The 25,920-nt window shown below is 52.5% G+C and overlaps 2 protein-coding genes across 2 annotated transcripts in view; one reads left to right on the top strand and one right to left on the bottom strand.

The window, feature by feature from the left end:
* The first annotated feature begins 4,207 nt into the window (after positions 1-4,207).
* Positions 4,208-6,387, top strand: LOC131759406 (eukaryotic translation initiation factor 5-like). The gene is given in 5 exon segments (XM_059068458.2): positions 4,208-4,631; positions 4,864-4,909; positions 4,912-5,490; positions 5,707-6,130; positions 6,133-6,387. Coding segments are annotated over 5 exon segments (1,302 nt in total). The 5' UTR covers positions 4,208-4,425; the 3' UTR covers positions 6,180-6,387.
* Positions 6,388-12,414: 6,027 nt separating this feature from the next.
* CREB3L1 (cAMP responsive element binding protein 3 like 1) overlaps positions 12,415-25,920 on the bottom strand; it is a 36,265-nt gene continuing 22,759 nt past the window's right edge. Inside the window, exons 3-12 of the mRNA XM_059068438.2 lie at positions 25,082-25,266; positions 22,731-22,809; positions 20,734-20,891; positions 19,937-20,086; positions 19,724-19,782; positions 19,475-19,543; positions 16,883-16,982; positions 15,828-15,954; positions 13,344-13,611; positions 12,415-13,157 (exon numbers count right to left, since the gene is read on the bottom strand). Of these exons, the coding sequence (XP_058924421.1) occupies positions 13,121-13,157; positions 13,344-13,611; positions 15,828-15,954; positions 16,883-16,982; positions 19,475-19,543; positions 19,724-19,782; positions 19,937-20,086; positions 20,734-20,891; positions 22,731-22,809; positions 25,082-25,266 (1,232 nt within the window). The 3' untranslated portion in view covers positions 12,415-13,120. The remainder of the gene's footprint in view (positions 13,158-13,343; positions 13,612-15,827; positions 15,955-16,882; positions 16,983-19,474; positions 19,544-19,723; positions 19,783-19,936; positions 20,087-20,733; positions 20,892-22,730; positions 22,810-25,081; positions 25,267-25,920) is intronic.

The raw sequence follows: 25,920 nt of genomic DNA, 5'->3' as shown, positions 1-25,920 counted from the left end.
ACCCTGGTTAGCTTCTCAGGTCTAATGCCTCCTATCTACTACCCTAGACTCATCTTTCTGAAGTCAACCTTTGACCACAGCATTTACTCTCCCTCTGTAGTATTTAGTGGTTCCCCCTTGCCTATACTTCAGCCTGGCATTCGAGGCCTGCCTTGATCTTCCCACATCCTATCCTCCAGTTCCATCCATTTCCTTCCACTCATCTGTGCTCCTTATTCTGGGAATTGGCATCAGGGCTGTACAGCATTGTTCATCTGAAATCTCCTTCTGTTGCTGTTCTTCAAATTCTGAGGATCCACTAAAATGCCACCTCTTCCAGGAAGTCTCCCTGGATGGCTCCAGCTGAAAGGCACTCTTCTTCCTCCCAGACCCCATTGCCCTCTGCACCCAGTGTCTAGTCTAGTCGGTCTTATCTTTCCTCACTGACTGTGAGCCCAGGAAGGTGGGAGGGACCAGACTCTCAGAGATAGAGAATGGATTACAGAGCGGGGAGAGCTGTACTCCTCAAGGCTCCTCCAACTCTCGCCAGCCCTACAGTGGCTGTCCTGCTCTGTGCTTTTGCTCACGTTGTTCCCATTGCCTGGAGTATGTCCCCTTCTCGGAAATCCTGTCCATCCATCAAGGCCATTCTCAGGTGCCACATCTCCCATGAGCCCCTCCTGGCACCCCACTACAGATGCTGTCTCCCTCCTTCAGCCCCATAACTATTTCCTGGGCCCCTCTCTGGGCATTCCCCTTCACCCTCTAACAAGAACTAACATCTCATTTGATTCTTACCACAAGCCTGGGTGGTAGATATTATCACTTCCTCATGTCACAGATGAGGACCCTGAGATGTCATTCAAGTGATTTATTTGCTCAAGATGGCTCAGGTGAGGTGAGTGAGTGGTGAGCCAGTATTTAAATCTAGGTCTTTTGGCCCCAGAACTCATGCCATTTTTCACTCCCCCGTGCTGCCTGTAACAGCCTCACATTTGCCCATTTCCCTCATCTGTAAACTCCCAAAAGGCAGATGCCTCAGCTCTGCCTCCCCCCTCTCTCCTGGTCCATCAATCCCATCTTGGATGAATGGTATAAATGGAATTGCATTAAACAGCTTGGCCGCAGGGGAGCTTCCTCCCTAAAGCCAAGTTCTAAAGAAGCCCTGTTGCTGGAGAGGGTGGGCTTGGGCACTTGGGAACTCCTCCTTCCCCCACATCTTCGCCCCTGAGATTGCCTTTAGGATTGCTAATTTTCCAAACGTGCAGGCCTCCTATACCAAGAATTATGGTAGTTCTAGCTGGATTGACATTCCCTCACAGCTGCTTAGCTGCTGGGTTGCCTGTTGGTTTTTTGTTCAGCTCTTTCCTGTGGAGCTCTACCCGCTCAGTCCTTTTTAAAGTGGAGCTTCTCCACTCTGTCCTCACACCTTCCCCACTTAGGACCAGCTGCTGACTGCATTATTTTTTAGCTGTGGCTCTGCCCTCTTCCCAAGAATCCAAGGGAAAAATGAAAGCCCCCCTCGCTCCCACCCTGACCCTCTTGACCACCTTCTGCAGCCTCTCCCAGCTGCAACTCTCTCCATGCAACGACTGCAGCCATCGCCCCTGCGCTCAGAAAATCATAGCGAATGCCTTTTGAGTGTTTACTGCATAACTGACCTTGTGCTAAGGCCTTCATGTGCAAGCTTTCATTTACCCCTCACAGAAACTTTAGGAGGGTGGGTCCTATCCTTCAGATGAGGAGGCTGAGGCTTCGAGAGGTTCGGTAATTTGCCAAGGTCGCATACAGAAGTGCGGCATGGACATCAGACCCATGCTCTTAACTGTCACTCCTATGACAGAGAGACCCGGGCTCCTTTGGAGGTGAACTCCCAGCCTGTCTCCTCCATCCCAATGCCCCAAGGGGCACCTGTTACCCACATCAGATAGGTGCCCCATTTGGCCAGATGGCTTCTGGGGTGGTCCACCCTCTGGAATTGGAGCCTGGCCCTGGCCCGTCCCAGCTCCAGCGCTTTCCCACAGCTGCTCTCCCTGCTGCAAGAGCTTTGGTTTCCAGGTGTAACAAAGGGTTTGTTATGGCAATCTGAGCAGGATGCCTGCCCCCCCCCGTGAAAGCCATCACACGTGTTTGTGGCAAGGCCAGCTGCCAGGGCTGACAACAGAGTGCGGAGGCTGCGGCTCCATCACTGGGGCCATACTGGGGATGTGCCCCCTTAGCGGCAGTGACACAGCACTGAGGAGGCGGGATGTCAACAGGTGGCTTGTGCGAGGGGATTCACCCTGCCTCCTAACATAGGTGGGGAAGACTGCCTGGGATGGACAGGCATAGGGTGGGGACCGCAGATGACCACGCTTTGACCAACTTGCCAAACCCTGGGCTCCAGGACGCCCCACTGTGCTTGGATCTTGTGCAAGAATAAGAAACTCGGCTGTGGGGAAGGAGAGAGGAAGTCGTGCTGGGATGAGAGCTGGAGAGCCGGAGGGGCAACATAAGCTCTGAAGCCAAACAGACCTGTCTTCAAACACCCACTTTGCCACTTACTAGATGTATGACCTTGGTCAAGTCATTTCACCTCCTCTGAACCCCACGTTCTTCATCTATCAAAATACTCACCCTTTAGGATTTTTTTTTTTTTTTGCGGTACGCGGGCCTCTCACTGCTGTGGCCTCTCCCGTTGCGGAACACAGGCTCTGGACGCGCAGGCTCAGCGACCACGGCTCACGGGCCCACCCGCTCCGCGGCATGTGGGATCCTCCCGGACCGGGGCACGAACCCGCGTCCCCTGCATCGGCAGGCGGACTCCCAATCACTGCGCCACCAGGGAAGCCCAGGATTATTTTGATTCCTAATTGGGACATGTAAAGTTCTCAGTCCAATGCTTGGTGGACGGTCACAAATCAATAATGGGAGGATGCTAGATTTCAAGCCCTTTGCTATCAGGAGCTGGGTCCTGTTGGTACTCCAAGGTCAGCACGGTGCCATGTACATAAGGGGTACTCTGCACATATTTGGTTTTAAAAAATTTTTAATTTTTGGCTGTGTTGGATTTTCGTTGCTGCGTGCCGGCTTTCTTTAGCTGTGGCGAGTAGGGGCTACTCTTCGTTGTGGTGCATGGACTTATCATTGTGGTGGCTTTTCTTGTTGCACGAGCTCTAGGTGTGCAGGCTTCAGTAGTTGCGGCACATGGGCTTAGTATTTGAGGCACCCGGCCTTCAGTAGTTGTGGCTCATAGGCTCTAGAGCGCAGGCTCAGTAGTTGTGGCACACGGGCTTAGTTGCTCCACGGCATGTGGGATCTTCCTGGACCAGAGGTCAAACCCGTGTCCCCTGTATTGACGGGCAGATTCTTAACCACTACGCCACCAGGGTAGTCCCAGTAAATATTTGCTGAAGGATGAGGCTTTGTCTCCTACTCCTCTGAGCGACTATTTCAAAGTCTCCCCCTTCTCCCCAGTGCAACTCCTATGCCCACCCTCCCCATTGCCCCACCCCAAACTTCACAGCCTTCTGGGGGCTCCCTCAGTTTCCTGTCTCTCCATGTTCTGCACTCACAGCGTGTCCTCCACTTCTGTCTAGGCTTCTCCAGTCCTAAGTGGATCTCTTGGGACTTCCCCGGTGGTCCAGTGGTAAAGAATCTGCCTTGCAATGCAGGGGCTGCGGGTTTGATCCCAGGTCAGGGAACTGAGATCCCACATGCCGCGGGACACCTAAGCCCACATGCCACAGCTACTGAGCTCCCGCGCCTCAACTGGAGCCCGCGTGCCGCAAACTACAGAGCCCATGCCCTCTGGAGCCTGAGCGCCACACCTACAGAGCCCACGCACCCTGGAGCCCGCGCACACCACAGCTAGAGAAGAGAAAATCCGCATGCGGCAACTAGAGAGAAGACTGCGTGCCTCAACGAAGATCCCATGTGCCGCAACTAAGACCGGACGCAGCCATAAATAAATCTTTAAAAAATAGAATAAAGTATTTCTTTCTTTCTTTTTTTTTTTTTCAGTACGCGGGCCTCTCCCATTGCGGAGCGCAGGCTCCGGACGCGCAGGCTCAGCGGCCATGGCTCACGGGCCCAGCCGCTCCACGGCATGTGGAATCTTCCCGGACCGGGGCACGAACCCGCGTCCCTTGCATTGGCAGGCGGACTCTCAACCACTGCGCCACCAGGGAAGCCCAATAAAGTATTTAAAAAAAAAAAAAAAAAAAAAAAAAGTGGAGCCACAGCGAGAACATTCCAGAGAGCTGTTGCGCAGCCATTGGTACCTGTATTGGGGAAACATAGCATACAAGCAAGAAGCTTACAGCCTCAGTGGCGAAACATTTTTCATGTCAGTGACCGAGAACTCTTGCAGTCGTTTATGTCACCCTTCTTCTCCAGACAGAGGATACCAAAAAGTTGCAATCAAAGATCTCTTCATCTTATTGATAAAGCCACTAATAAGCCAAAATGTCTGTCAATGTCAACCGCAGCGTGTCAGACCAGTTCTATCGCTACAAGAGGCCCTGTCTGATTGCCAAGGTTGAGGGCAAAGGAAATGGAATCAAGACAGTAATAGTCAACATGGTTGACGTAGCCAAAGCGCTTAATCGGCCTCCAACGTATCCCACCAAATATTTTGGTTGTGAACTGGGAGCACAGACCCAGTTTGATGTTAAGAATGACCGTTACTTGGGCTTCCCTGGTGGCGCAGTGGTTGAGAATCCGCCTGCCGATGCAGGAGACACGGGTTCGTGCCCCGGTCCGGGAAGATCCCACATGCCGCGGAGCGGCTGGGCCCGTGAGCCATGGCCGCTAGGCCTGTGCGTCCGGAGCCTGTGCTCCGCAACGGGAGAGGCCACAGCAGTGAGAGGCCCGCATACCGCAAAAAAAAAAAAAAAAAAAAAAAAAGAATGACCGTTACATTGTCAATGGATCTCATGAGGCGAATAAGACATGCAAGACATGTTGGATGGATTCATTAAAAAATTTGTTCTCTGTCCTGAGTGTGAGAATCCTGAAATGAATCTGCATGTCAATCCGAAGAAACAAACAATAAGTAATTCTTGTAAAGCCTGTGGCTATGGAGGCATGCTTGACACACATCATAAACTCTGCACATTCATTCTCAAAAACCCACCTGAGAATAGTGACAGTGGTACAGGAAAGAAAGAGAAGGAAAAGAAAAATAGAAAGGGCAAAGACAAGGAAAATGGCTCCATGTCCAGCAGTGAGACACCACCACCACCACCACCACCCAATGAAATCAGTCCTCTGCGAGCTGTGGAAGAAGAGGAAGATGATGATTCAGGGGAGGATACAACAGAGGAAGCTCAAAGGCGAAGAATGGACAAAATCAGTGACCACGCGAAAGTTTTAACCCTCAGTGATGATTTGGAAAGGACTGTCGAAGAGTGTGTCAATATCCTGTTTGATTTTGTTAAGAAAAAGAAAGAAGAGGGTGTTATTGACTCATCTGACAAAGAAATTGTAGCTGAAGCAGAAAGACTGGATGTAAAAGCCATGGGCTCTCTTGTTTTTTTTTTTTTTTTTTTTTTTTTTGCGGTATGCGGGCCTCTCACTGTTGTGGCCTCTCCCGTTGCGGAGCACAGGCTCCGGACGCGCAGGCCTAGCGGCCATGGCTCACGGGCTTAGTTGCTCCGCGGCATGTGGGATCTTCCCGGACCAGGGCACGAACCCGTGTCTCCTGCATCGGCAGGCGGATTCTCAACCACTGCGCCACCAGGGAAGCCCGGCTCTCTTGTTTTGACTGAAGTTCTTTTTAATGAGAAAATTAGAGAGCAAATTAAGAAATACAGGCGCCATTTCTTACGATTTTGTCACAACAACAAAAAAGCTCAACGGTACCTTCTTCATGGCTTGGAGTGTGTGGTTGCAATGCATCAAGCTCAGCTCATCTCCAAGATTCCACATATCTTGAAGGCGATGTATGATGCAGACCTTTTGGAGGAAGAAATCATCATTAGCTGGTCAGAAAAGGCCTCTAAGAAATATGTCTCGAAAGAACTTGCCAAAGAGATTCGTGTCAAAGCGGAACCTTTTATAAAGTGGTTGAAGGAAGCAGAGGAAGAATCTTCCGGTGGTGAAGATGATGATGAAGGTGAGAACGCTGAGGTGACGTATTCGAAGACTGCCAGTGTACTGAAAGTTGAAGCTGTAAGTCTGACAGCAAGGACGATGACATTGATATTGATGCGATTTAAAGGGGTGGGTGCAGCCCAGCTTAACAGTGTAATGCTGAGAATCTTTCTGCATCATCAGCCAGAAGTGCACCATGTATGTGCAAAAGCTAAAATGGCTCAACGTCATGCTACACTTTCTGCTAAAAATGTATTGCTGTGAGTGGTCTGTATTTAAACCCAACAAGACATCTAGGGAGTCTCCATACACATATCAGTGAGCAGATGTAGTTTGCTTATTTACAGCATGTTTCTTTTTGAAAATTTAGTGGTGGACACATTTGGGTCACATTTATACAGTTAAAAAAATAAAGATTTGATTTTGGTCGTTCTTCAGATTTTTGGCTCTGAATGACTTAAGTAAACTGAAATAATTGGCTCCTTTAAAAAATGTTGCACCATCATTTAATCTGATAGGATTATTGGAGCCTGTTAGATATTGTTAGGTGCTGAGACTGTAAAGAGGTCTCAGCAGAACGTGAACACAAACTTATCAATACCTTACTCAGTCATTAAGAAATGTAATAATTTTAAGTCTTATTTCTAGTCCCTCAGATTGGCCTCTGGTAATGTACATTCTTCCCATGCCAAGGTGGACTGGTAATCAGATGAGAGTGCAGCACGTTTATCTTACTGAGATGTTAAAATGACCTGAGTGTCCTATAAATAATTTTAAGAACAGGTTTTGAGGGCTTCCCTGGTGGCGCAGCGGTTGAGAGTCCGCCTGCCGATGCAGGGGACGCGGGTTCGCGCCCCGGTCCGGGAGGATCCCACGTGCCGCGGAGCGGCTGGGCCCATGAATCATGGCCTCTGCGCCTGCGCGTCCGGAGCCTGCGCTCTGCAACGCGAGAGGCCACGACAGTGAGAGGCCCGCGTACCGCAAAAAAAAAAAAAAAAAAAAAAGAACAGGTTTTGAAACTTGAATTGTGGTTTTTTTTTCATTTCTTCTATACTTGCCCCAAATTGTAGTCTTTGAAGTCCTGTGCATTGCACATTGGATGAGCCAGGGGAATTACTACATTAACATATAAGCATTTTATTATGTGTATGTAGCTCTTGCTTTATACTGAGAGAAAACTGAAGCTTTGGGGAGTGATTAGTAAGCTCTACGATTTTATTTGGGGGAAGCAGGAAAAGGTACACTTAATCTCTAGCAAAAACTGAGCATAATTTTTCAGCATTTACTCTTGATTCAAATTACAACTTCAAAATATTTAGACATACTGTATCTTTTGTTCAGTGTGGATTTTTCCCCTGATAAACTGGTTCTTCGATGACTTCTGCATTTGGACACATAGCTTATACTTTTTTGGGTTTTGTTGCTATCTTGCCAAAATAAGTGTTAACTATATCTCAAATTCCCCCCACCCCCAAAAATGTTTTATTTTTTAAAAAAGCTAAAAGCATACTTCTAAGAGCCTATATTTTGGTGTAAGACTTGGGGTGTTTTTTATTTTCACAATATTGTGAGATACCCAGGAAGTCTGTGATGATGGTAACTGAAAGCCAGTGACTAGTGCCTGACCCAGCCCATCCTGGGCTTTAGATGTGGAAATAACTTCCGTGTGATCTGCTTGTCCAATTTGCTGATGTAAACTCACTTAATAGAAGGGCTTATGAGTACATCTGAGAAATCATCTTGAGGGTGCAAATTTACACAAAAAGTACACTGTGGGAATCAAAATGCATGGAGCGAATTTTTTTTGGAGCACAGGCTTATATCATTCACCTCTTTGTTTGTGAGCCATCTCACAGATTCCAATGAGACCTTAACAAATGTATGTAAGTTTTTTTCACATTGAAATTATATAAACATTTGGTATAATAGAACCTTGTTAGCTTGATATTTTAAGAAATTAAACCCTGGCAGTCTTACTGGAGAGGTACAAATTGGTCTCCAGCTGCCTTTCTTGATAGATTTTGATGAGACTGAAGGAGAGCCATATACCTACCTGGAGGGAATGTGCTTTGTCTCACCAAAGAGAAGAGGTTTTTGCGAATTCATGTCTCACCTAGGTTTTACATTTTTGCCATTATCTGGAATTGTTTAGGGGAGATCAAGTTGCATTCAGCATACCCGTTATCAAGCTAATGAGGTTCTGTTATAGAGGGCTTTTTTCCCCTTTTTCGTCTCCCCCCCACCCCCACCCCGCCGCCCTTAAATCTGAAGAAAAACTTAACAAGGCTTTTAAACACTAAAGAGAAAATTTTGGCTTAGACCACTGTTCAGTCTAGTGCCAAACTTTCAGTGGAATTCAAATCCACATAGTAAGGAGTTTATTCATGGTGGCTATCCTGATAGAGTGATCTTTCACTTTGCTGTATTCAACTGTCTTAAAACTTCCTGTTTGAAACAGCTATGTTACGTGATTAAAACAATGTTAAAATTATTATTTTTTTTAAGTGGATCCTTCGACCTGCTCCCTGGATCCCTTCCCCTCCCCCACCCACCCCATCATCCATCATCTTCCCTCTCTATTGGGTCTTTGTCTTCTAGAAATAAGCATGGTCAACTCTCCCCCATCTAAAAGAGCAGCCCCAACTTGCTCTCGATCTCACCTACATCCCCGCTCTAGTTGCCACCCTCCGTGCTAAGTGTTCACTACATCCCCCGTCTACCCCAGTCTTCACATCCGACCCACCTGTCCTCACTCCCACCCGGGTCTCACTTCCGCTCCAGTTCTTCCCTACACAGCTCCAGCCACGGCCACTGGTGACCTCCTCATTATCAAAGCAAATAGACACGTTGTCTTCTCACCTTTTCCAGCCTCTCACGTAGCATCTGACACTTGTGAGCACGGTTCCTGGAAGCTCTCTCCATCAGTTTCTGGGGCGCTCACCTCTCCTGGTTTTTCTCCCCTCTCCGACCATTCCTTTTCAGCCTTCTTGTTCGCTCCTCTTCCTCCACTGTCTCTTAATGTCCAGCTTCCCTGGAGTCCTGCCCTAAATCTCTCTTCACTTTATGCAGACCCAAGACTTTAACATACCACTTGGATGCTGACAATTTTCTGACGTGCCTGGGATCCCTTTCTGCCAAGCCCTAGACTTGCATGCTAATGTAAACATTCTACAGGCAGCTCAAATGCAAGACGCGGTAAAACGAATTCTTCTTCTCTCCAAACCTGCTCTTCCTCCTGCATTCCCCGTCTCAGCGAAAGGTCTCATCCACCACCACCGTGGCCTCCAAGTCAGACACCTAAATGTCATGCCGGGCTCCACCCTCCCTCGTGCACCCCACAGCCAATTTAATGTCAAAGCCTGTTGATAATTCCTTCTAATTATCTCCGGAATCTATCTCATCTTTGCCATACCCCCTGCAGAGCCCCAGGACAGGCAAATCTGATTGTCTCACGCTCCAGCTTAAAAATATTCAGCGGCTCTCTATCACCTTCAGGATAAAATGTTCTTTCTTTAGATCCCTGCAAGGGCCCTACTTTCTATCAGGGCCGGGATGAGGGTGAAGCAAGTTGGGGCTCCTAGGGTGCCAAATTTAAGGAGGTACTCACTCTCAGGGCTGTACAAGTGCCTCCTTAAATTTTGCACGCTAATCACCCCCTTGCCTCACCCCGGTCCTGGCCCTGCTTTTCATGGCTCTGTGTCTGCACCTGACACTTTCTCCACCCCAAACACCCTAACCCCTTCTATACTTTGCCAACTCCTACCCATCCTTTAAGACTCAGTCCAAGTTGCCCTCCCTGACCCACAGAATCTGAATTACATGACATTCTTCTGCATCTCCTTAGCGTCTTGTACACCCCTCCATCACACTGGCTCTGATGACTGGTTTACTCCTCAGCCTCCTCCACAAGCCTGGGGGGGCCTTTGAAGGCAGTTTGTTGAATGACTAATAGAGAGAATGGATGAATCAATCAGGAAAGGGGGTGTGCTAAAAGTTATTGTTAATAATAATCATAGCTTTGGCCCAGAGCCCAGACTTTAATGGCCTTGCTGCAAAGGCCTGCGTATTCTAGCAGTTAAAACTGATGCCCAGCAGCAGGCAATGAGGTCCCCATCAAGTGGTCAAGATGAGACTGTGGGAGGAGGAGGATAGAGGATGGGGCTTGAAGGCCAATTCTTTTCTTTTTTTTTTAAAGGTTTTTTTTGATGTGGAGCGTTTTTAAAGTCTTTATTGAATTTGTTACAGTACTGCTTTTGTCTTATGTTTTGTTTTTTTGGCTGCGAGGCATGTGGGATCCTAGCTCCCAAACCAGGGATCGAACCCTCACCCCCTGCATTGGAAGGCAAAGTCTTAACCACTGGACCGCCAGGGAAGTCCCTTGAAGGTCAATTTTGAGGCTCCATAGTTCTGTGTGGTCTTGTCCATCTTTTCCTCTGGTGGGTGGCTGGCCCAGGTGCCATCCCACCACCAGCGAAGTATGAAAGTATCTTCTTCCGAGTATGAAAGTATCATGCCTGCATGATAAAGTCCAAATGCCAGAGCAAGGCATTCAAGGCCCTTCTGGATTTGGGCCATGATCACTATCCAGCCTCAGTTCTCAGTATCCTTGCCCTTTACCTTCTGGCTGTTCTGAACTATTTGAGGTTTTCTTGAAGTTTTCCTGCTCTCTCTCCCACCTTTGAGGCCTTAGCCCAGGCTGTTTCTTTCTGGAATGCCCCTTTCTCTCTCCTGCCTACTTCCAACAGCCCTTCATGTCACCTCTTCCAGGAAGCCCTTACTGCTCGTCTGGGTGAGGCACCCTCCTCTGTGCTTGTAGTAGCACCCCTAGCTTGGCCCTTAGCTCACTGTATTGATACTGCCTCTAAATGCACAGCTAATCTTTCTCAGAGCCAGTGTACGTTGGGCCCTGTTCTAAACACCTTATATGATTCACCTCATTGAATCCCTACAACAGCCTCATGTACTGAATCTTAGTTATATCCTCTTTTTACAAACGGAGAAGTGGAGGCTCAGAGAGGTTCAGGTTACGTAGTGTCTTAGTTTCCTACACTGCATAACGAAGTACTACAAACATGGCTTAAAACAACACATGTATGATCTCAGTGTCCATGGCTCAGATCTGGGTACAGCTCAGCTGGGTCCTGTGCTCAGGCTCTCACCAGGTGGCAGTCCAGGTGTTGGCTGGGCTGGGGTCTCATATGGAGCTGAGGCCCTCTTCCAAGCTGCTCAGGTTGTTGGCGGAATCCAATGCCTTGCCACCGTAGCATGAGGCCTTCAGCGCCTAGAGGCCGCCCTCTCCACGTGGTTCACAACAATATGGCTGTTCGCTTCTTCAAGGCCAGCAGGAGACTATCTCTTCAGGAAGGGCCCAGTCCCTCTTTTAATGGCTCTCGCCTGATTAGGTCAGGCCCACCCAGGATAACCTCCTTTTTAATTAACTCAGAATCAACTGATTTGGGACCTTACTTACACCTGCAAAATTCCTTTACTTTTTCCATAAAAGGTCACCTAGGGCTTCCCTGGTGGCGCAGTGGTTGAGAGTCCGCCTGCCGATGCAGAGGACGCGGGTTCGTGCCCCGGTCCGGGAAGATTCCATGTGCCACGGAGCGGCTGGGCCCGTGAGCCGTGGCCGCTGAGCCTGCGCGTCCGGAGCCTGTGCTCCGCGACGGAAGAGGCCACAACAGTGAGAGGCCCGCGTACCGCAAAACAAAAACAAAAACAAAAACAAACAAACAAAAAAATAAAAGGTCACCTAATTATGGGAGTGACATCCCCTCACATTCACAGGTCCCCTCTAGACCTTAGGGGAAGGGATGAAACAGGGTGTGTACGCCAGGGGGCAGGAACCTTGGGGTCATACTGGAATTCTGCCCACTGCACGTCGCTAGCAAGTGGCAGCGCCAGTAGCCAAACGCAGCTGTTCTTACTCTGAAGTCTGTGCTTTCAATCCAGCTGAAGCAAAGGATACAAGAACCAAGAAACTGGCAGGTCTTAGACCTGAGTATGGCGTGTACAGTGCCTGGTGCATCCCTGGCCACCCTAGGTGCTCCTTATTGCAGGTCCCACCCCCTAAAGGCCATCTTGGTGGCTTATATGCCTTTCAGCTTCCATACTCAGCAATCGTAGGTACTTGGAGGAGCCTTGGGGTGGGGGAATTGCTGCAAATTCTTTGACCATCTAGGTTGAACCCTGCGCCTGGCTGGAAGAGGGAACTCAACGCAAATGCTTTCTCAAACCCCTCACCCCCAATCACCTCCGGTCAGAATGTAAAATAAACTTACCCTTCTTACTCCTTCATCCTTCAGTCCCACCCCCGCCCACCCCCAGCCCAACCACTGAAGAAAGGCACAAAGTCAGGAATTGATGCTGCATCTTTTTTTTTTTTTTACTTATGCCTTCTTAAAGCATGTGCTGAGCTGATGGGTGAAGCAGTTTGGCAATTAAAAAGGCCCAGCGGCTTGGGCAGCGGCAGGGGGAGGCCAGGTGAGGGGTGGGTGGGACCCTCTTTCCTGGGCCAGGGAGCAGCAAAGCCCGCACTAACTTCATAAAATATAAAACAAGGGAGGGGTGCAGGTCGGAGGGAGACTTGTAAAATACAATATCTTAGGGATTGGCAATAATAAAAAATAAGGTTCATTATTTACAAACAATTTCTGTTCTTGGTCTCTGTACAGTGGGGGGAGGGGTGGGGTGTGTGTGTCGGTCTGTTGATGTGTGTGTGTGTGCGTGTGTGTGCGTGTGTGTGCGTGTGTGTGTGTGTGGTGGGGCTGGGGCAGGGAGGCAGTGGTCCTGTTGGTCGTTATGAGAAAGGTAACCCAGTGAGTGGTTTATCTGAGAAGGACGGATGGCTGTGAAGTGGTGGTGAGAACAGAGCAGTTGGCCTACGGGGACAGTCCAAATGTGCGGGGAGAGGAGAGGCCCCAGTCAAGATCCGGGGCAAAGGTGGGCTGGGGGGGGAGACGGACCCCAGGGGGCAGGGGTAATAGCCGGATCCGGGTGAGTGAGCAAGACAAGCCCTCTTCTGAGTGCCAGAGGGTACGTCCTGTGTCCTGGGTCTTGGCACGGCCTAGGAGAGTTTGATGGTGGTGTTGGGGCCCAGATCCCTAGAGAGAGAAGAGAAGTCAGGGGTGACTCTGTCCAGGGAGGACCCTCTCGCCCCTCTGCAAGCTGGATCTGGACATGGTAGGGACGGGGCCTTGGGAGGCTGTGGCTGAGGACATGGGGACAGGGGGCAGGCAGAGGGCGGGGGGAGCCTGGGACCCCAGGAAGGGAAGGGGTCACCCGCCCACCTCTCGTGGAACCACTCCTTAGGGTGGGAGAAGTCAGGACTGGTGCTGTTTCCACCGACGTCCTTGGGCCAGGCCTCACTCAGGTACTTGCTGGTCTCGTGGGTGCTGTCCAGGTGGTCATGCTGCAGGTGGTCCTGGGGTCGCTGCTCCGCCGGCCCCCCGGGCTTGATCTCCCAGCCATCCGGGGGCTCCACGGGCAGCAGGGAGCTGCGGCCATCCTCCCAAGAGCCTGGCCCCTCATCATAGAACAGGAGGCTTCGGGAGGGCACTGGAGAAGGAGATCAGGGTGAGCCACGGTGCCAAGAGGCTCCCTCCCCATCCAGGCCACGTTCAGGGCCGGGTGTTTAAGGACCTGGGCCCTGGAATCTTATGGGCCTGGATCTGAATCCCAGCTCTAGCAATTCTGAGCTGTGTGGCTGCAGGCAAGCCATGCCTTTGCTTTCAGCTTTCTGAGCCTCAGTTTGCTCATCTGTGAAATAGGAATACGAGGGCTAACCTGTTGATGTGAGGTTTAAATAGAGTGACTGAAACTGCACTCAGAGAAAGTTAGGTCTTCCTAAGCAGAGGGTGCTGGGCTGGGGCATCTGAGACCTCGGTTCTGATCCTACTGTACCACTCTCTTTCTGTGAGACGTTGAATTAATCTTTTTCCCGTTCTAGGCCCTAGTTCGCCCTTCAGGGAAATGAAAAAAAAAAACAAAACAGAAAACACATTTTTTTGGCTATCTATCACGTGCCAGGTATTGTAGGCATCCTTTAACCTATATCAAATCATTAACAGAAACTCTTGGAATGAGATAGTTTTAGCTCCATTTCACAGAACAGGTAATTGAGGCTCCAGGTTGCCAGGCACGCTGCCCCAGGCTAGTCTGCACCGGAGGTGAGATGCAAACCCAGGTGTGCCTGACTCCAGGACCCACCACCGCCCTTCTCACTCTCAGGGCCCGGATCTCACAGTCTATGTGAGTGGAGTCCCTGGAGCTGTGCGGTGCACCAGCTCTGTAAGCCAGCCTGCTCCAGAGGTCATCTCCTCCTCTTCACCCTGCGGACACTGGGCCTGAAACCCACTGCGTTCACTTGGAGGGGCTCATTCATTCCCTCACTCCTCTGGCTCCTCTGACTCTGGTTTGGTCCATCAACACTCCCTCTCTCTCTCCCTAAGGCCCCCGCCCCCCCCCCCCCAATTTCCACTCCTTCCTCTCCAAGTTTCCCTGTACCTCCCAACACACATAGGCCCTTTAGGCCTTGGGAAAATGGACACGTGGCTCTCAAGGCCTTACATCCCTGCCACCCACCTCCCTTAGTAACTGTCCTGTTCTCTCCTCAGGCTGCTCTGGTCCAGGGAGTGGTTTTCACTCCCCGCCTCTGCTTCCTCTTCCCCTAACCCTCCCCACGCAGCTTCCTCCCCTTCAAGGCCCTGCAGGCTTAGCTCATCCTCCCTGAAGTATCCCTCCTTCTTGAAACTCACCTGTCCCCAGCTCCTCTCTCTCTGACCTCCCATCCGTTTCCTCTTCCTCCTCCTGCCCTGCTGGATAACTCACTCCTGGTAAATGACGAGGGACTGTCTGGAAGTTCCTCCGCAGGTCTATCTGAAGTATCCTCTGCTTCTGGAAACCCATACTATTCTCTGCTGCACCCTATACCAGGTCTCCCCTTGCCACTGTGTGTTGTATCTTTTCTCTCCTCTTGTGAGCTCGTCAAAAAGGAAGCGATTGTGTTCACGTAGTAGGTGCCTGCTGTGTACCAGGCACTGTGCTAACGGCCTTTGTGCACCACGTCATTTAGTCTTCACAACAAATGTGCTCAGGAAGCGTGGAACTTGTAACTCTCATTCTCAAGATAAAGAAATTGAAATTTAGCGTGCTTAAGACACATGCCTGAGGTCACGCAGTTAGTGAGTGGCAGATACGACTGGCTCTGAAGCTCTATGCTCTTAACAATCCTCACAGTAGCCAGTGGGATGGTAACTATCTGAGCTCACACTACCGCTACCCCGCCTCTGCCCATGACAGACATTACCAGTGGATCCTGGCACTCCATCCTGTTGATCCTGAATGGTGCCTCAGAGTCCTTCTTAACACAGTGCTTCAGGCAGCCACCACCGTCTTATGGAAAATGTCCCTGGAGCTGAAACTGATTTGCTCTCCCAGTCGTAAAATACTGATGGTGCTCAGCAGATGTCCCTACCAACTGGTGCCATAATACATGGGGGCTAGGGTGGAAACGTTCCTGTTATTCCCTAAACCTACCCCCGCAAGCCACGCCTGGGTGGGCTGGCAGTCAGGGGCTCTTCACTGTAGTCTAATTCTATAACTAACGTTGAACACATCGTGGACCCTTTGGGGGCCTCAGTTTCCCCATCTGCAAAACGAGGAGGTAGAATGAGGCGGCGCCAGCCCCAAACCTGGCTCCTCTCTTGTGTCTGGCTTCTGCCCAGAAGTTGGGGCTGGCGTGGGGGGAAGGCAGCCTGGCTCAGAGCACTCACTCTGACTGGCAGTGTAGACGCTGTCAGTGGCCATGGGGTCTTCCTTCACAGTCTGGGAGCCGGAGGAGAACTCAGGGAGGCAGGGCACGAGGGAGCCCAGCACCAGGACGAAGCACAAGGCTGCCACCTGGTAGTGGAGACAGAGCGGAGGGGCTGCAACCCCGGCCATCCCAATCCTCCCCCTGCGCCCGAGCCAATGGGGGCAAAAGGCTCAAGAATTTTCCAGGAAAGCTGCTCCCAGAGCCAACCACCTCCTGCACCTGGTGGAGGAGAAGGTAGAGGCTGTTGGGACACCTCAGCCCGTCGTAGGGGGGCCGCCCCAGGCAGGGCTAGAAAAGAGGGGGAATCGGCCAATGTGGTTATCCCCTATGGGGTGGAGGAATCAGGAAGGGAAGGAGGGCGTAGGTGTGGGAGGAGGCTGAGACTGGGCCAAGGGAGGGGCACGTATCTTCACACCAGATTCCCAGCAGGATTCCCAGGAAGGCAGGCCAGCAGGAGGAGGTTAAGAGTCACAGAGCCCAAACGAACCCCTGCCTCTACCGGGGCTTTGCCACCTGAGAGCTTGAGGACCTTGGAGGGCCTGGGGAGTGATTAGCCAAGAGGCAACAGGTCGTCCAGCTCCAGGAAATGTGGAAGAGGGGCTAGCAGAGACCTGAGCCACAGCCTAGGCACCCACCCGCCGTTCCAGAAAGAACCGGGTCTGTACTTCCCCGCATGCCCCCAGGCCCATCACTCTACTCCACCGGGCCTGCAGAAGCTGTCTCCCCACGGGACCTGCCCTGCCATCCTCTAGCTGAGTTCACGGGAGTCACTACGCATCCACACCGTGTTAGAACTGGTCAGGGAAGGTCATGTTCTGGAAGGTTCCGTGGACTTGGGGAAAGAGGCTGGGGTCTGCTGGAGCCAGTGCACCAGGTACTAGGATGGTGTACTCTGGTGACACCGCCCACAATACGGCCAGGCTCTCGAAGCTCCGCGGCCCCACCTCCCCATAGAAAGCCATCCTGGGGAAGACCTGTCCTCTCGTGGCCCTGCGGTGAGGGAAAAGAACCTACCATGAGGCAGGTCCCAGTCTGGGTGGCAGCCATCTTGTAAGGTCTGGAGATCTTGTTGGTGACCAGAGTCTGGAGTTTCTGCAGCTGCTGGAGCAGGGTCCTGAGGAGGGCACAGCGGTCACCCGGCAGGTTCTGACCCAGCAGGCACCTCTGCCTCAGGGAGCTCTCCCGGGGAGGAGCTGGGCAGCCTCCAGACTTGGCTTCCACGCCAGGTGCCCATTTCAGTCAAGACAGAAAAGGTCACCTCCCACGTGGCTCCTGTGTGGTGCGGCTGGGGCACCTGACACCTGCCTCATGGTGAACAGCTGGGTCACCCTATGGAGGCTCAGGGGTGCCCTGTGACTCTCCTGGCCAAAGGTGGGGGCTGGAGGCGAGCCTGGACCACCTCAGCTGAGGCCACTTTCTTTTTCTTTTTTTAATTTTTTTTCGGTACGCGGGCCTCTCACTGTTGTGGCCTCTCCCGTTGCGGAGCACAGGCTCCGGACGCGCAGGCTCAGCGGCCACGGCTCACGGGCCCAGCCGCTCCGCGGCACGTGGGATCTTCCCGGACCGGGGCACGAACCCGTGTCCCCTGCATTGGCAGGCGGACTCTCAACCACTGCGCCGCCAGGGAAGCCCCACTTTCTTTTTCTTACCCTGAACCAGCCACAGCTAAATTGACCCTCCCTCCTTTGCATCCACGGCCCTTTGAGCTGATACGAAGAATACATCTGGCAGCTGCCTGGTACATACATGGTGAGGGGCAAGTGTCCAGGAAATGGTAGCTACCAGTTTTGTTAATTTTGTTGCTGTTTTTGCTTTTATCACAGCCCCTGTAACACTTCGTTTATTTATGAATGTCTATGTCAGTCTCATTCGCTAACTGTGCGCTCCCTGAGGGCAAGGACTGGGTCCCTCCAGGCGAGGAATCCTCTGGGTACCCACAGAGGGTGCCCAGCTCACCCTTGGTGAACAAATGTTTAATTCTCCCTTTCCTCCACCCAGCCGGTCGGTGGGGCTGCAGTTCCCAGAATGTACAGCAGGTGGCGAAACAGCTCCAAGGGCCTCGCCCTATTTGGGACTAGGGAGGCATCTGGGCCAGAGGAAGGGGGTGAGGGGTGAGGGCTCCCGCCCCCCCATCCCTGAGTCAGGGGGGCATTCTCCAGGTCATTCAGGGGAGTGGCTGGATCCCGCTGGAGAAGCTGGGCGAGAAGGAAGGAAAGAAGGAAAAAGCCTTCTGTTGAGTACCTGCTACATACTAGCTGTTGTCTGTTATTTCAATTACTCCCAGCAAACGATTATTACTCCCACAGACCTCCTGTGGGCTCATGGCTGGCCACTATCAAGAATTCAGAATAATAACAAGAAAAAACGAAGGAGAAAAGCTAGCATCAATGGAACATTCTCAAATGCCAAGGACAGTGCTGGCCCTTTACTTGCTAGGTCTCATCTCATGGTCGCATGAATCCTGGGGGATACTGCTTCTATCATCTCCATTTAGACAGAGAAACTGGCGCCCAGAGAGGTGTATGTAACAGTTTTTCCAGGATCACAAAAATGGCACCCAGACTTGTGACTTTACGTGGCTACTGCATGCCAGGCCCTTTGTGGGTTCCATACTAATGTTTCTCAAGCTTAACTGTGCATGTGAATCACCCAAGGATATTGTTGAAATGCAGATTCTGATTCAGTAAGTCTGGGGAGAGTCCCGAAATTCTGCATTTCTTTCTTTTTTTTTTTTTTTAAAGATTTTTTTGATGTGGACCATTTTTAGAGTCTTTATTGAATTTGTTACAATATTGCTTCTGTTTTATGTTTTGGTTTTTTGGCCGCGAGGCATGTGGGCTCTTAGCTCCCCGAACAGATATCGAACCCACACCCCCTGCCTTGGGAGGCGAAATCTTAACCACTGGACCGCCAGGGATGTCCCCTGAAATTCTGCATTTCTAACAAGCCCACACGTGATGCTAATGCTGCTGGTCTGAGAAACTCGCCTTGGGTGGCAAGCGTGTACACCGGTAGGTTCTAACTTTAGGGTGCATCAGAATTACCTGGAGGGCTTATTAAAACACAGATCAGGGGCTTCCCTGGTGGCACAGTGGTTGGGGGTCCGCCTGCCGATGCAGGGGACGCGGGTTCGTGCCCCGATCCGGGAAGATCCCACGTGCCGCGGAGCGGCTGGGCCCGTGAGCCGTGGCCGCCGAGCCTGCGCGTCCGGAGCCTGTGCTCCGCAACGGGAGAGGCCACAGCAGCGAGAGGCCCGCGTACCGCAAAAAACCGAAACAAAACAAAACCACAGATCATTGAACCCTCCCCCTGGAGTTCCTGATTCAACAGGCCTGGCGTGAGGCCTGAGAAGAAGCATTTCTCACAAGTTCCCAGGGGCTGCTGCTGCTGTGCTGGTCTGTATCGTCACATTTAAGCACCTTACCAGCCCTGTCTGGTATCTAGATGGGAAACTGAGGGTCCTAGGCTGCAGAGTCCCTGTTTCTGGGGTTCCCATCATCCCCAACTCAGTGACCTCTCCTTTCTCCTGCCTCCCAGAGCTATGCCATAGCCAGGCACTGGCTGCAGAAGGGCAGGGGCCGGGGGGACACAGGTGGCACCACCCACCTGTTGGCATTCTCCAGGGTCTCCACCTTCTTCCACAGTTCGTTGTTCTCGGATGTAAAGGTCTCCACCCTGCGGGGGCCGAGCAGGCACGGGCTCAGGGGCAGCCCCCAGACTCACTGCTGCCCCCTTGGCCCTGCCCACCAGCATCCTAGTCCCTGTGCCCCTGTGAGAGAGGGCTGGGGGGAGCAGGCCAGGCTGGGGAGTGGGGCCCAGGCCACCCAAGCTGCCCACCTGCCCAAGACCTCTTACTTCTTTTCTAGACACTCCACGTACTCCTTCTTCTTACGGCGGCTCTCCTGGGCCGAGATCTAGAGGGGGAAGCCCCCAAACGGGAGTTACCGCACCACATATCCACTTCCTGGGGCTCCCCGACTTCAGGGCTGGCATCTCCAGGGGAGCAGAGCCCTCCCCCCAAGCCAGGGAAGCCCCAGGGCAGGGGCAGGGGTCTGGCTCACGCTTTACCTTGTTCTTGATTTTCCTCCGGACCCTCTTTAATGCCTTCTCCTCAGCTTTGGTGAGGGGGAGTTTTGTGGGGATGGGGTAGCCCTCAGCGATCAGGGTGCGCTTTTCCTCCTCCGTCAGGAGCAGTGGCCCCGACGTCCCCTGTAATTTCTGTGGTAAGGGGGACATGATAGTTTGGAACCAGACAGCCCTGCATTCAAATTCCAGCTCTGCCATTTACTCTTCGCATGACCTGGGCAAGGCACTCAACTCACTGAGCCTCAGTCTCCTCATCTGAAAAAGGGGCAGATCTGAATTAAATCCAATAACATGTATCAAGTGCTCAGGACGTTGCTGGAAGCCTGGCATGTTTGGCCCTCAGTATATTGCTGGGGGTGGGGTGGCCCTGAGATCCCATCCTGGAGCCCACAGCCTCAAAGCTTACTTGTCCAGGGCCCCCTAAACAGCACCCACCTCAGACACCTACCGCCTCTTGGGAGGTTCCACACCCATCCCAGTGGATTCTGGGCCTCCTGAACATTGTTCTCCAAACAGTGCTCTTTGGGGGCAGCCTGGGCCGTCCCCCTGAAGGTGAGGAATGTCAAGTTCTAGTCCTGGCTCTGCCATAGTGTGGGTTCGGCAGGCCTCTTGGACTCTACCTGTTTCCTATTTACCCTAAGGCACGATTAAAGGATTGTCACTCCCATCTGCCGGGCAGGCACCTCTCTGAGTTCTGATGGGGACGGGGATCAGGCTTAGGGCCCCCCAGGCACTCAGTTCCTTGACCCTATAGGGTCAATCCACCCCCAGCTGCTTACGTGAGGGGCAGTGAGGAGCGGGGAGGTGGAGATGGCTGTGGAGGAGCGGGCCATGGGCCGGATGGGGCTGGAGGGGGGCAGAGAGCGGGGACTCTGGGAGCCGTCACTGTCGCTGCCATGGCTGCTGGGGGGCGTCGGAGGCATCTGCACCAGGTCCTCTGGGGAGAGCAGGAGAAGCCAGGTTAGCAGGGTGGCGCCCCAGCTCTGGTCGCGCAGTCAGAGTTCAGCATAACATGGGCCTAGGACAGCCCGGACTGACTGTGGCACTGGCTGCTGGGGCCTTGACAGCTATAACGTCAGAAGCCCCTCTGCCATGTCAGAAAGACGAGCTGGTGTCCCAGAAGACAATTCCTGACTGTCACCCTATCTCTGACTCCACAGAAGCCTGGCTCCTTTCAGCCTGGTCCTTGGTGGGGATATAACAGAGGCTTGATTCTTGGGGTACTCCCCCTACCCCTGACTTCACAGGGCTCAGGACCTTTGAGCCTCCAACTTGGCGAGCCCAGGAGGTGACTGGAGTCTGCCCATAGCAAGATCCATGGGGATCAGGCTGGGCCAGCCACAGCCTCTGTCCCTTTCTTCCCACTGCAGAACCCCAGGGTGGCCACGTTCAACCTCAGGGTAACAGGACAGCAGGCTCTGGGCTTTCAGCAGACCCACCAGGAGCCCTGCTCTCCCCAGCATGCCTTCTGTGCTGCCTCTGAGGCCACAGCATCCGGAAGATTGACGCTCTGCAGGTGGTCAGGAAGAGGCCTGTGCAGAGCCAAGAGGACCAAGAGCCTTGCTGCAGGGAGAGCTCCCAGGCCAGCACAGAATGCCCAGATTTAAGTCCAGGTGCGGGAATCCGGGGCCGACTGCACCGCAGAGCCGGGCTGACGCTGGCAGAAGAAAGCAGTGCATCCTTCCGGGCTCGGCCCGTGACTGCCTCCTGCAGGGGTCCCCTCTCCCTTCTTTGGCTCTCATTTGCCTATTACGGATGCCAGACTGTAAAGACCACTGAACTTGGACTCAGAGAGACCCGAGTTCAAGTCTCGACTGTTGCACCCCACAACTGTGTAACCTACAGTTATGTTTACTTAACCTCTCTCAGCCTCACTTCCCTGCTGAATGGGGGTGAAAGGACTCCTTGCATGGAGCCAGGAGGATGCAATGGGCTAATGTATGGGAACATGCTTTATGAAATGAAGGGCACCCTACAATGTAAGGTGTTTTCACACTGGTCCCTTTCTACCTCCTGTTAATTCTGGATCTTCTCTCAGAGGCTGGGACCAACTTGAGGGTGAAATTTGGGCCTTATTCATCTTTCTAAACCTTGTGGTACTTAGTCCAGGGCCTGAATAAGCACAGTACATGCCTAATCAATGTCTGATGAATCAATGAGGTGGGATTGGCAAGATTCAGTTAGCGCTTTCTCTTTCTGGTCAATCCAAGAAGCTTCCTCTGTTCTCTTCTCCCCTGTCAGGTCTGGGGGTGTGCTTTCAAGGCTTCCTGGGGATCTGCCATCTTTAACCCATAACACTGCTGTATAATTGGTGGTTTGTCCGTGGCTCACACGACTCTGTGCTCTACTTGGGTACAGGGACTGTCTTCTCTCTCTGCTTCCCCAGCTTCTTGGGGCTAGGAGATGCCCAGTGAACTCTAGTTGGATGGATGGATGGATAAATGAATAGATGGATGGATGGACAGATAGATGGATAAATGAGTAGATGGATGGATGGATGGATGGATGGATGGATGGATGGATGGACTGATGGCTATAGAGTGGACTTCAATTAATGAATGATGGGAGGGGTGAGAAGGTCTTGATAATAGTGATGACAGCTGTAGATTGTGTAAGAAGGGGACTGGAGGGACGGAGAATGGGCTGGGTGGGGAGGAGAGAATATTCTGGGGAGAGATGGGAGGTGTTGAGGGAGATGGGTGGGCTGGACCAAGGGAGTAAAGAATGCAGTCTGCCCAAGACTGGAGAGGAAGAGTCCCTCTCAGGACACACTTACCAGGTGTCACTTTGAGGAACTGGTTTACCTCCTGAGGCTCTGCTTTGATCACTGGCAGCTGAGTCATCTCTCCCGGGGCCTGAGGAAGAGACAGATCCCGCTCCGTCAGCTGCCCCGGGGGGCCCGTCCCCACCATGCCGTCCAACCTCCCTCTCTCCCTGGGCCTGGGGGTCTGCCCTGCAGCATTAAGGAAGTATCTGGGCCCAGGGTTCCAGGCACATTCCAGAGGAGCAGAGGCAAGTTCTCATGCTTAGAGAAGTCAAGTAGACCTAAGAAAAGAGAATGGTGGCCAAGTAGCATCGTTTAGCCTCTAAGCTCAGAGAAGGAGGGCCACCTGTGGCCTCTGAGGCCAGGGCCATCTTTTTGGTGGAGGCTGACCCTACACTGACTGTGAGCCCATGTGGGTTGCCATGAGGACGGGAGGTAATGTCTGGCAGATCGTAGTTGTTCAATGAGCGGTAACAACAGCACAGACGAAGGAGGCATTAACTGGCTCGGGGCCCAGAGAAAGCTCCCTGAGCAGCTGAAGTTGGAGTCCTGATGTATAAATAGGAGTATTCCAGATAAAGGATGGGGCAGGACGTAGATGAGGGGAGAGGCATTCCAAGAAGAGGGAAAAGCATCTGCAAAGGCACAGAGGCCGGACAGAGCACAGCTAGATCTGGAAACTGCAAGTATTAAGGGTGTCCAGAGTGTAGGGGTGTGTGTCAGAGGTGGAGTGGTGAGAAACAAGACCAGAAGATCTGGGGGGAGGGTCTGGAGAGGGGGTGAATAGAATCCAGACAAAGAAGTTGGAAATAACAAAGGGCCCCTAATGGGTTTTTAAGCAAGGGACTGATAGAATTAGATTAATGCTTTAAATAAACATGCATTCCTATTTCTTTATGCCATCCCAACTTGCTGTTCCAGAAAGGACATCAACAGGCATGGCTTCCTACACATGAGGACCAACACACATACAAGGGGTGTTCTCTTTGAGAAGGCACTGTGCTGGGTGTTGGATTTCAGGGCCATCTCTCCCCTCCAGGTCTGCAGTCAGCAGAGAGGTCATGATATCGCGGGTGGGACCCAGAATCCCGAATTTACGCAGGTGAGTAAGAATCCCAGGAGGCTGAGGCTGTCAGGGACCTTGGAGATTCCCTGGTCTACATCACAGCTCGGGCCTCAAGTGACAGATGAAGGGGCTGCAATGCGGTAGGGTGACAGCTCTCGTGTGGGCCACACGCTCATCATTGTCATACCAACTCCTGGTTCCTGTGCCTTCCACTAGGGGGTCGCGGCCTCACTAGAGTGGAAAGCGTGGGCTCCAGGGTCTGGAGGCTGAGTCTGGAATACAGCTCCATTGCTTCGGACTGCGCAGCGTGGGGCAACCCCTTCCACCTCAGTTTCCTTCTCTGGGGCATGCGCGCAGCTTCCAAGACCCTGGCTGCTGCCGCCGTCATGCCTTCCCTTCCTGCTATGGCGAGGGCTGAGGAGTCGCAGAGACAGTCCTAGAGGTGGTGCCAAAAGACGCTCCCCATTTGCGGCCAACCCTGAATCCTCAGGTCCCTTGCGGAGTAGGAGGGGCTGACCCGTCTCACTTTGGGTCCTGTACATTTTGATCAGGTGAGCTATGTGGCCAGCAGGGGGCAGTGCCGGCCAAACCTTGACTCTAGAGAGTTCAAGGTAGCCCTCACGCTGTAGACTCAGGGGTAGGACCCCCTCAGCAGCAGTTCATGCTCCCATTTTACAGAGAAGGAAGCTGAAGAAAAAACAGGGAAGGCAGCATGCCCAGAGCACAAGTGAGAGCAGAGCTGGGCCCCAGGCAGGGCCTCTCCCAGGAGCCAGGGGTCTGGGATGTCAACTTGGGATTTACAGCCGACTGCTCTTATCTATACGTTCGCGGGGGGTTAGGGCTGGCGTGAGGGTGTGGGTTAAAAATATTCATCTCATGAATATAAACAATTGAAATATGGCATAACTTTTGTATTTCCATTTAGGTGTTTCTTCCTTTTTAAAAATCCAGACACTTTGAGAAAATTAAGTGGCCTGGGCTGTCTCCTTCCCTGAGACCCTGCACTGGGCCCCTGCTGCCCAGCCCTGACTGGGTCCCTGTCATCTTTCTTCTGCACACAGTGAGGGCCCCAGCTTATTCCGAGGGTGCTGGGGTTTGAGCCTGTTCTCGGATGGTGAAGGGACGGCCCAAGGGGCGGGCAGGGGCCTGGCCTGGGAGTTCCGACTCTCAGTCCCGAGGTCACGTTGCTCCCTGTTCACAGGGCCCCTGTGTGCACAGGGCTTTGGATTGCTCTTCCCACAGAGACCCATCATCCCTCCTCCCTCCCTCAGCCCCTACTAACAGTTCCCAGGCTCACCTGGTGGGGGACAGGCAACCTGGTCAGGGGGCTGAGGCCCAGCAGCGGGGTGGTGGCCATGGTGGCAGCGGCAGCCATGGCTGAGGAGGCAGCCAGAGGGTCCACGGGCAGCTCCGGGCTCTGCTCCTGCTTCACCATGACCGAGCACAGTTTGTGTCCCAGCACCCACGCTCCGTGTTCCACATCTGGGGAAGGGGGCAGGACCCAGGCTCAGGGGACTCCTAGAGCAGAGGGCTCAGCCCCTCTCCTGGCCCCTTGGAGCTGCTCTGGACAGGACCGTGGAGAGATGCTAGGGTATACCGGGAGGCAGGTGGAAAAGGGCAGGGGGCGGCGCTTGTGAGGGAGGAGGGCATAAGTGGGCCGGGGCCAGAGGAGGTGGGGGCATCTTCTTCATTCAGCAGTTTACAGAGTGGTCTTGGACAACAAACCCCTCCGGGCGGGCTGTGTGACTTTAGGTAAGTTGCTTAACCTCTCTGAGCCTTAGCTTTCTCATCTGTCAAAGTACCTGACAAGAAGTAAATGTTCAATAAATGGCAGCTATTGTGAATACAATTATCGTTATTCAGTAAACATCTGCTGAGCGCTGTGCTAGGTGCTGGGGATCTGGTGAGAGTCACGAGCAGTTCAGTGCAGTTAGAACGCAAAGGGAAGGAGAAGATGGGGTCAGAGAGGCCAGCAGGGATGGCACAGCCTTGGAGCTGCAACTTTGTCCTAAAGGTAACAGGGAGGCACTGAAGAGTTTTAAGCATGCTCAGATTTGTAATGTTTAAAAAGATCGTTCTGCCTGTGTGTGCAGACTGGCCCGGCAGAGGGAGGCGGGGAGACCCGCAGGAGGCTGT

This window comes from Kogia breviceps, chromosome 7 (assembly GCF_026419965.1).
Source record: "Kogia breviceps isolate mKogBre1 chromosome 7, mKogBre1 haplotype 1, whole genome shotgun sequence".
Taxonomy (NCBI): domain Eukaryota; kingdom Metazoa; phylum Chordata; class Mammalia; order Artiodactyla; family Physeteridae; genus Kogia; species Kogia breviceps.
This window is presented reverse-complemented; position numbering and strand designations above follow the sequence as displayed.